The sequence below is a fragment of the Corvus kubaryi genome, unplaced genomic scaffold (assembly GCF_017639235.1).
Source record: "Corvus kubaryi isolate FWS band 111438036 unplaced genomic scaffold, C.kubaryi_AGA036_p1.0 36810, whole genome shotgun sequence".
Taxonomy (NCBI): Eukaryota; Metazoa; Chordata; class Aves; order Passeriformes; family Corvidae; genus Corvus; species Corvus kubaryi.
Window position 1 is genome coordinate 24,496 of NW_024580959.1, and position 10,221 is coordinate 34,716.

A 10,221-nucleotide genomic window follows, 5' to 3' on the forward strand; every position below is an offset into this window, starting at 1 on the left:
GGGACACGTCAGAGCCGGGGGACACCGCGGGACACCTGGGGGGGGTCCCCGGCCACCTGCGGGGACACGCCGGAGCCGGGGGCGCCGGGGGGGGGGAGACAGCGAGGGGACACAGGTGACACGGGGGGACACACCGTGCGGGGGCACGTGAGACCGGGGGACACCTGGGGGGGAGTCTCCAGCCACCTGCGGGGACAGCGGGGACACAGAGCGGAGACCCGGGGGGGTCACGGGGAAGAGGGGACACCTGGGGCCACCGGGCGACACCTGGGGACGAGGGGGAGTCCCCGGCCACCTGCGGAGGGAACACCTGGAGACCGTCGCGAGCCTCGGAGCCCCCTGGGGACTCTCGGGGGCGGCCGAAGACCTTTGGGGACCCCCGGGCCCGCCCCGCCCGAGGGGACGGCCACGCGCGGCCCCCCCATCCACGTCTCCCCCCGTGTCCCCACCTGGTGCTGCCGCAGCCGCTCCCGCAGCACCGCGGCCGTATCGGGGCCCGCGGCGGGGCCGCTGAGGGGGCGGCGGGGCCCGGGGGGACCCGGGGATGGCAGCGCGGGGGTCGCGGCCCGGACCCGTCGCGCCCCGAGGACCCCGCGGACCCCCCAGGCCGCCGCTCGCGCCGCCGCGGACGCCGCCATGTTGTTGTACGGCCAAGCGCCGGCGCGGGAGCGGCAGCCAATGGGAGCGGAGCGATCGGAACGAGGGCAGCCAATCAGAGGCCAGGACTGAGGGCGGCGGGAGGAGCGGCGCGGCGGGCGGCCAATGGCGGCGCGGCGGGCGGCCAATGGCGGCGCGGGGAAGGCGGGGCCAAAGGCGCGGCAGCAAATCAGAGCGAGCGCTGGCGGAAGCGGCGCGAGGCCGGGGGGGACACGTGGAGCCGGGCCCGGGGCAACGCCGAGGCCGCGACCCCCGAAACCGGCCCCGAAGCCCCCGAAACTGGCCCCAAAACCGGCCCAAATTTCCCCCAAGAGCCTCTCTGTGCCCCCCCAACTCCCTCCGGCCCCCCGTAGAGGGAGCACCATCTCCCCCCGCCCACCTGTTATGTGGCGAGGGGTCTCCCCGAAATGCCCCCACCCCAAAACCAGGAAGCCGGGCGGGTGCTGCACCCCCAGTTCTTTATTTGACACCTAAAACCTGGGTACAATAAATGGGGGGACAAAAAAGCAGGGGGGGAGAGGCAGAAAATGGGGAGAAAACAGGGAGAAAAGGGTCGGGGGGCTTCCCGGGGGAGTCTCAGGCCTCGAGCAGCTTCCCCAGGAAGCGCAGGTTGAGGATCTTGAGCTGCTCCTCCAGGTCCATGCGCACGATCCCGTCCTCGCCGTCGATGCTCAGCAGGATCCCGGTGGCCTCGCGGTCCTCGCCCAGGATCACCTTCACCTGGGGGGGGGCCGGGGGGGTTTGGGGGGCTCCGAGGGAACTGGGGGGATCCCAAAGAGGTTTTGGGAGTCCCAGGAGTGTTTTGGGGTCGCACCTTGTTGCTCTTGGTGGGCGTGACGGGCTCCAGGTGCTCGCTGGACACGCTGACCACCTTCTCGCTGTCCTTCAGGTACACAGAGCACATCCCGCCCTGTGGGGCCGGGGGGCTCAGCCTCGCGGGGGACACCCAAAAACTCCCCAAAAACCCCTGAGATCTCCATCCCCAAAGGCTGGGTGGCATCAGGGATGATTCTCCACCTTCCAGCCCCCCCAAATCCTCCCCAAACTCCCCCAAAGCCCTCCAAACACCCCCAAAAAACCCAAAACCCTTCCCAAACCCTCCAATGCTCCCCTAGCCTTCTCTCCTTTTGGGAGACCCCCCAAAAAACCCCAAAACCCTTCCCAAACCCCTCTAAAACACGAGGGTCTCCATCCACCCTGGCAGCCTTTTGGGAGATCCCAAAACCCCCCTGAACACCTCCCAACCCCCCCAAAAACGCCCGGGACAGGCTCTGACCGTGACGCTGCGGATGACCCCGGTCTGCCCCACAGCCGCGCTGTCCAGGTACGAGTCCCGCACCCGGACCTGGATGTCCGTGGTCACCCAGTCGCCCGCGCTGGGCTCGATGCCTGAGCCGGGGGTGTGGGGGTTGTACCCACCCGGGGATGGAGCCCCCGGGGTCATCGGGCTGTAGCCCACCGGGCTGGGGCTGGGGCTGGCCTGGGGGCAAGGGGGCACAGTTAGGGGGGGAAAGGGGTTTGGGGGGGCTGCAAGGGGGTCTGAAGGAAATTTGGGGTTATTATAAAGGGGTGTAGGGGGGCTACGAAGGGGTTGGGGGGCTATGAAGGGGTTTTAGGGGGCTACAAGGCCTTTGGGGGGCTCTGCTGTGGATTTGGACAGCCCTGGGGGGGATTTTGGGGTGTCTTGGGGTACCTGATCAGCCACAGGTGCTTATCAGGTACCCCTGAGATAAGGGGCAGTCGGTGGCCACTAAGGGGTCATTTTTTAAGGCATCGTGGGGCTCTGGAGGGGCTGTGGATATTGGGGAAAGTCTTGGGGTCCCGGGGCAGGTTTTGGGGGCTCTGGGGGAGATTTTGGGGTCCCAGGGGTACCTGATAAGGGGCAGTCAGTGGCCACTAAGGGGGCACCTGGTAGCCCATGGGGCTCTGGAGAGATTGTGGATATCAGGGGAGGTTTTGGGGTCTCGGGGTACCTGGTAGGCCATGGGGGACGGCGTGGGGTGGTAGCTGGCCGGCGAGTGCGTGTTCTGGTAGCCCACGGGGCTCGGGGCCACCTGATGGTAGCTCTGGGGGGAGGGGCTGGGCTGGTACGAGCCCTGGGGGGAGGGGACGGCGTAGGGCGAGAACTGCTCCGTGTTGTACCTGGGACAGGTGAGGGAGGGGTCACACCTGGGGGGTTCGGGAGGAATTTGGGGGTCCCAAGGGGGGGCCGGGGTTGTTTGGGTTACTTTTGGGTTTATTTTTTGGAGTTTTGGGGTTGTTTTGGGGGGATTTGGGGGTCCCAGAGGATGGGAGAGGGGGTTTGGGAGTCCCAGGGGGAATTTGGAGGTCCCAGGAGTCACATCTGGGGAATTTGGGGGATCCCAGGGGTTGTCTGGGGGGGTCCCAGGGGATGGGAGAGGGGATTTAGGGGCTCCCAGGGGGGATTTGGGGGTCCCAGGAGCAGTTTCCCCATTTCAAGCCACATTTAGGGGTCCTCCACCCGCAAAACCCCAGATCTGGGGTCCCCAGGACCGTTTCCCCCCCCTTTCCAACCCCACTTGGGGCTCTCCCCCCTAGTCCCACATTCTGGGGTGCCCGACCCCACAGGTTTCAGGGTCCCCACTCACATGGCAGGCGTGCCGGGGGTCTGGGGGTTGTAGGGCTGGCTGACTTGTGGGGACGCGGGGTCGGGGTACCCCGGGGTTTGGGGGTTCGGGGTGCCCCCGTAGCCCTGCGGGGACGGGGTGGGCTCGTCCTCAAAGCCGTACTCGAAGTCCTCATCCGCCCTACAGTGGGGAAATTGGGGAGGGGGCCCCAAAAATGGGAAACCCCAAATAAGAGAAGGGGGACCCCAAACTGGGGGAGTGGGACCCCAAAGGAGGTTATTTTTGGGGGAGGGGGGGGTCTCACCTCGAGGGGTTGTTGGGGTTATTTTGGGGTTTTTTGGGGATCTCTCACCTCGAGGGGGTGTTGGGGTTATTTTGGGGTTTTTTGGGGATCTCTCACCTCGAGGGGGTGTTGGGGTTGTTGGGGTCCCAGGCCCCGCTCTGGGCCGGGGTCCGGCTCCCGTCGTGCAGGGGGGTCTGGGACCCGTAGTGGGGGGTGCGGCTCCCTGGGGACACCCCAAAAACGCCGTTTGTCCCCACACTGTCCCCACACTGTCCCCAAAGCCCCCCACTCACCACCTGTGACCCCACAGTTGGGGGTGTGGCTTCCTGGGGGTGACCCCAAAACCACCCTGGGTTTGGACCCCCGAATTGTCCCCAAATGTCCCCGAACTGTCCCTGAATGTCCCCAGATAACCCCAAACTGTCCCAAATGTCCCCAAATCCCCTCTCACCGTCGTGCAGCGGGGTCTGCGAGCCGTACATGGGCGTGCGGGACCCCGAGCCGTACATGGGGGTTTGGGATCCGTACATCGGGGTCCTCCCGTAGGCCGAGGTGAGACCCCCGGGGCGCCGGGACCCCCTGCGGGAACAACGGGGGGTCAGAGGGGACAGGGACGCCAAAAAGAGCCGGGGGCATCACAGAGACCCAGTGGGGAGGGGGACCAGGACCCTTTTGGGGCTCCAGGACCCTCTTGGGGGTCTCAAGGATGGTCTTGACCTTAAGGGGGTCACCCCCCACCCCACAGGGGTGCCCCCAGGGCTGTCCCTGCCCCACAGGGGTGTCCCCAGGGCTGTCCCCGGGCTGCCACTCCCCACGCACACAGTGGTCAGTCGCTGCCTGTCCACCGAGATGGTCTGGCAGGTCGAGTGCAGCTCCACTCGTGCCGTCGACTCCGTGGCATCCTTGACCACCCCGATGTACCCTGGGGGGATTTGGGGGATCAGAGGGGGTTTTTGGGGGTTTATGTGGGGTCAGAGGGTTTGGGGAAGCTCCCCGGGTGGGTTTTCGGGGGTCCCACACCGACCTTTGTAGGGCCCCTGGGAGATCCGCACCGTCTGCCCGATGAGGTCGTTGTCGCGCCGGCCGCGGCCCCGGCTCAGCCCCCCGGCCCCAAAACCGCCCCTCTGGCCTGGGGGGGATCAGAGGGGTCAGCGGGGTCCCTGAGGGTCCCCAAAACCCCCCGAGACCCCCCAAAATCGCTCACCGGCCCCACTGGGGTGCATGGGGCTGCTGATGCGAGGGGACATTGGTGTGAAGCCGCACACGGCGAAGTTGGTGACATCACGGGGCTGCAGGGGAAGAACGGGGTTGGAATGGGGGAAAAAGGGGGAAAACGGGGAAATTTGGGGGTTTGGGGGAGTGGTTCAGACCTTGGAGCCCCCGGCCAGCACCAGGTGCCGCGTCTTGCAGACGAACATCCCCCCATTCTCCACCAGCTTCTTGCAGTGCAGGAAGGCGAAGCCCCGGAAGAGGTGGCGGATTTCACCCTCACGGCCCTTTTGGAGCCAGGGGGAAAAGGGGTGAGACCCCCCCCCCAGAACCACCACATGGAGCCCCCAAACTCCCCCAAAACACCACAGGGAGGCCTTAAAACATCACAAAACCCCCCCAAAACACCTCAAGGACCCCCAAAACCAACGCAGGGATCTCCCAAATCTCCCCCAAACACCCCGAGGACCCCCCAAAACACCCCAAGGACCCCCAAAACACCTGAAGGTCTGCCCAAACACCTCAAGACAAAGACACCCCAGGGACCCTGCAAATCTCCTCGAAAACACTCTGAGAATCACCCCAAACACCCTGAGGATTCTTCAGACACCCCAAGAATCCCCCCAAACCCCTCCAAGATTGCCAAACCACCCCGAGGACCCCCCGAAGCCTCCCGGACGCACGGAGTGGGGGCCGTCGATGACTTTGACGATATCCTTGACGTGGATGTTGTTCTGCTCCGAGTCCAGCGCCACGGCGAAGCGATTGTCCTTCTTCCTGGTGACAGCCTGGTGCCGCACCGTCACCACCTTCCCGTACATGTTCAGCACCTGGGGACGCGGCACGGCTCAGGGCACGCACAGGGGACACCCAGGAGACACCTGGCAGGGGACTCCAGGGACCTCCCAAATGTGGTGGGTTGGGACCCCCCTTGAAAGGGAATTTGGGGCCCCTCTGGAGGCCGATTTGGGGTGTGGGGTGCCCTGGGAGGTTCCCCTGGGATTTTGGGAGGGTTTTGGTGAGATTTAGGTGGGGTTTTGGAGTGTATTTTATAGGATTTATTGGGAGGATTCTGGGGGATTTTTTGGGGGATTTCAGGTTGGATTTGGGGCTCTCACCTGGAAGGTTTCCCGCTCCAGCCGCACGATGACCCCCACAGTTTGGGGGTCCAGCTGCACCAGCTCCCCCCACTCGTGCTGCCCCCCCACATCCACCCCCGAGGCCGTCTCAGAGCAGAGCTGCAGATCCCGGGGCAGCACCTTCAGCTGGGGGCAGGAAACGGGGAAAAATCCGCTGGGACTGCACCAAAACCGCCTGTTTTCACCCCAAACCCTGTTCCCCCAGTTTTCTCCTGGATTTTTCCTGGGTTTTCCCCTAATTTTTCTCATTTTTACCCCGTTTTCCCCTTTTTCCCCATTTTCTGGGTTTTTCCCATGTTTTCACAGGTTTTTCCCACGTCTTTCCCATTTTTTCCCCTGTTTTTCCTGGTTTTTTTCCCCTGTTCCCACCTCGTCCATGGTGAGGTCCAAGAACAGGATCACAAAGTTCTCCTCCACTCTCCATTTCCCCCCATTTTACCTCATTTTTTCCCCTTTTTCCCCTATTTTTTCCCCATTTTTCCCCCTTTTTCCCCATTTTTTCCCCATTTTTTCCCGTTCTTCCATTTTTTCCCCTGTTCCCACCTCATGCATGGTCAGGTCGGAGAACAGGATCACGAAGTTCTCCTCCACCCTGACGATGAGCCCGGTGTCGCCCTCGAAGCGCCCGGCTATCACCTTCACGTGGTCGCCCATCCTGAAGTATTTCCTCAGCTCCTGTGCCGGGAACTCCAGCATATCCTGGAAAAACCCAAGATTCCTGGTTTTCCACCCAAAAAAGCCATCCCAAGGGGTTTTTTTTTTTTTGGACTTTTCAGACCTTGAGGTCCTCGTGCTTGGGCATGATGGTGATCTTGTTGCCATCCACGCTGAGGATTTTGCCCTGCAGGTTGATGAGCTCACCCTCGCACACCTCCACGTTGTCCCCCGGCTGGAAGTTGTGTTCCCGCTCTTTTCCTGCAAAATTTTGGGGTGACTTAGGGAAATTTGGGGAGTTTGGGGTGTTTTCTGGGGTTTGGGAATGCAGGGATCCCATACCGGTGCTCTCGGTCACCACCTCCAGGTCGATGCCCTCGGGCTGGTCCTCGAACTTCTCCAGCTCGGACAAGGTCGGTTTGACCCCCTCGGTGATCTGGGATTGGGGGAAAATTCCAGGATTCGGGGCAAAAACGGATTTAGGGTTGGAGCACGCAGATTTTAGGGTTCAAACTTGTGGGTTTTGGGTAGAAGGGGAAAATTTTGGGCTCAAATATGTGGTTTTGGGTTCCAAGAGGTGAATTTTGGGTTCCAAGAGGTCAATTTTGTGTTCCAACAGGCAGATTTGGGTTTGGAACATGAGGATACTGGGCCAGAAGAAGCAGATTTGGGCTGGAACAAGCGGATTTTGGGCAGAACAGGCAGATTTTAGGCCAGAAAAAGCAGATTTGGGGCTCACCACGGCCGACATGGCGAAGCTCTTGAACAGGAAGCCCTTCCGGCTGTAACGGTTGCCCTCGAAGATCAGGAAGTCACCATCTGAGGCCACGTCTCCACCCAGGGACCTGGGGGACACCTGGGGTCACTCAGGGTCACTCCCAGGGTCACTGGATCCCGGGGGTCCTTCAGGACCAGGCCCTACCGGATCTTCTCGGCGTCGAAGAGGCGCTGGGGCGGCCGCTTGAACTTCTTGCGCTTGGCGAACCAGTCCTTCTGCGGGGGAGGGGAGAGGGGATCTGCTCAGGGCCAGGGATCTGCTCGGGGGATCCAATGACCTGGCATCCACTGACCCAGGATTTGCTTAGGGAATCTGCTCAGTGCCAGGGATCCACTGACCTGGGATCCACTCAAACCAGGGACCCACTGACCCAGGAATCACTCACAGGGATCCAACCCCCAGGGACCCACTGACTTGGGATCCACTGGTGGGGATCCACCCAAGCAGGTTCCCCTCCCCTGCCCAAGGTGCCCCCCCAGGTGGATCCTCACCAGGCTCATCCGGGCTTTGATCCGATCGAAGTCAATCCTGGGGATCATTTTGAGAGAGATCTGGTTTTGGCTGGGCTCCACGTAATCCACCTGCGCCAGGCCACGCCCACGGGTCAGTCCCGGCCGGCCGGGGGTGTCCCCAGCTGAGGATGCCCCCTCCCCCTCAGGTGTGTCCCCCCCTCACCTGGGCGATGTCGTCCTTGTAGATGCCCCTCTTGAGGCGCACCCAGGCCTTGGGCTTGAGGTTGGTGACCTCCTTGACCACCTTGAGCACGTCGGTCATCTCCTTGATGGGCACCATCTGCTGGTTCCAGTAGCCCAGGCGCAGGTTGCCCACGCCCTCAATGGCCTGCTTGACGTGGGTCTGCTTGTAGGCCTCGACGTACAGGTAGCCACGCACGTGCTCCGGGGCCACCACGGCCTTGATCTGCAGTGGCTGGGGACAGCGGGGACAGCAGTGTCAGCAGTGGGACACCTCGGTGCCACCCCAGCACAGGCACCCACGGGGGCCACCACGGCCTTGATCTGTAATGGCTGGGGACAGTGGGGACAGCGGGGACAGCGGGGACAGCAAGGGACAGAGGGACAGCGGGGACAGAGAGGACAGAGAGGACAGAGGGGGACAGAGGGGGACAGAGGGGGACAGGAGGGACACTGGGGACAGAGGGGACAGCGGGGACAGGAGGGACAGTGGGGACAGCGGGGACAGCAGGGGACAGCAGGGGACAGAGGGACAGCGGGGACAGAGAGGACAGAGGGGACAGCGGGGACAGCGGGGACAGCAGGGGACAGCAGGGGACAGAGGGGACAGCGGGGACAGAGGGGACAGGAGGGACAGCGGGGACAGAGGGGACAGAGGGGACAGCGGGGACAGCGAGGACAGAGGGGACAGAGGGGACAGCGGGGACAGAGGGGGACAGAGGGGGGCAGAGGGGGACAGAGGGGGACAGAGGGGGACAGAGGGGGACAGCAGGGACAGAGAGGACAGCGGGGACAGAGGGGACAGCGGGGACAGAGGGGACGGGAGGGACAGCAGTGTCAGCAGTGCCACCAGCCTGGCACCCATGTGACACCAAGGACACCCCGGCACAGCCCCAGTGTCCCCACGTGCAGGTGTGACCCCAGTGCCACCGCAGCATCTTCCAGTCCCTCCCAGTGCTCACCGTCTCCGTGTACTGGTAGGCGATGAACTTGCGCATGAGGGCGACGGCCGTGGCACGCTCCTCCCCAATCTGGGCACAAACCAGCACGATTTGGGAAAAAAAAAAAAGGTTTGGAGGCAAAAAGGGAGATTTGGGCTCAGAAAGGGAGGTTTGGGCACAAAAAGCAGGGTTTAGGTCCTCCCCCAACACCCACCTTGCACTTGACTGTCCAGAGATTGGGGTCCCTGTGAGGGGCATCAAAACCTCATTATTTTGGGGGGGTCTGACCCAAATTCCCCCTTTTTTCCCCAGAATTCTCATTCCCAGGGATTCTGACCCAAATTCCGTTTTTCCCCCCAAAACTCACTTGACGCCGGGCAGCAGCTGCTGCTGGGTGATGTCATCCGAGAGCTCATCGGAGCCGCCGTAAACTCTGGGAAAAAGGCCTCAAAAAATCAGGGAATGCTGGGGTGGGCGTGGCCCTGTGGTGCCAGGGAGGGTGCCAGGGACGGGCGGGGAGGGGACAGGGGTGGCACTCACGTCTCCCCCACCGAAGACTTGGCATATTTCTTCATGTAGTACTCGCCCAGCTCCTCCTCCCGCTGGTCCCTGGCAGGGAAAACAGGGCGAAATCAGGGGAAAACGGGAAAAATGAGGAAAAGTGAGGGAGAAGCTGGGGGAAATGAGGGAAAAACGGGGGAAAACGAGGGAAAACGAGGGGAAAATATGGGAATGTGAAGGAAAAGCAATTAAAAAAAGGAAAAAAGAAGAGAAAACTTAAGGAAAAACAAGGAACAATCAAGGAAAAACAGGGAAAAATGAGAGAAAAACAGAAAAATGAGGGAAAGGCAGTGAAAATGAGAAAAAACCAGGGAAAAATGAGGGGAAAAGACAGGAAACGAAGATAAAAACATGGGAAAATCAGGGAAAAATGGGGGAAAAGAAGGGGAAAATGTAGAAAAAGGATAAAAACGAGGTGAGGGGTGACACAGAGGGACACTGGGGGTGTCGAGGGTCACCTCCAGAGGTTCTGGAGCCGCCGTGCTCCCGAGCGATCCTCGTCCAGCACCACGTTGTCAATGTTGGAAGCTGAGGAAGAGGAGGCAGAGGAAGGTCAGGAGGGGGATTTGGGATCGGGGGGGGGGTGTGGAAACTTCGGGAACCCCCAGAATTGGGGGAGTGGGACTCTTACCTTCGATCTCCTCTGCCCCGGGGAGGAGGTGACGGTGGAGGATGAAGTAAATCAACAGCAAAAACCAGGGAATGGGGGAAAATTGGGG

The 10,221-nt window shown here is 62.0% G+C and overlaps 2 protein-coding genes across 2 annotated transcripts in view; both read right to left on the reverse strand.

The window, feature by feature from the left end:
* The window catches only part of TIMM50 (translocase of inner mitochondrial membrane 50), a 4,351-nt gene extending 3,698 nt beyond the window's left edge, over positions 1-653 (reverse strand). The window contains exon 1 of the mRNA XM_042020145.1: positions 450-653. Within this exon, the coding sequence (XP_041876079.1) occupies positions 450-638 (189 nt within the window). The 5' untranslated portion in view covers positions 639-653. The remainder of the gene's footprint in view (positions 1-449) is intronic.
* Positions 654-1,098: 445 nt separating this feature from the next.
* On the reverse strand, positions 1,099-10,215 carry SUPT5H (SPT5 homolog, DSIF elongation factor subunit; the record flags this gene model as incomplete). The annotated part of the gene is made up of 26 exons (XM_042020146.1): positions 1,099-1,377; positions 1,472-1,567; positions 1,934-2,137; positions 2,631-2,799; positions 3,267-3,425; positions 3,646-3,751; positions 3,980-4,107; positions 4,348-4,450; positions 4,553-4,657; positions 4,733-4,817; positions 4,899-5,024; positions 5,421-5,567; positions 5,856-6,002; positions 6,420-6,575; positions 6,655-6,791; positions 6,873-6,966; positions 7,270-7,375; positions 7,453-7,523; positions 7,800-7,889; positions 7,984-8,235; positions 8,963-9,031; positions 9,156-9,186; positions 9,309-9,374; positions 9,482-9,550; positions 9,961-10,030; positions 10,134-10,215. Coding segments are annotated over 26 exons (3,012 nt in total), but the record flags the coding sequence as incomplete, so codon positions are not given.
* Between the last annotated feature and the right edge of the window lie 6 nt (positions 10,216-10,221).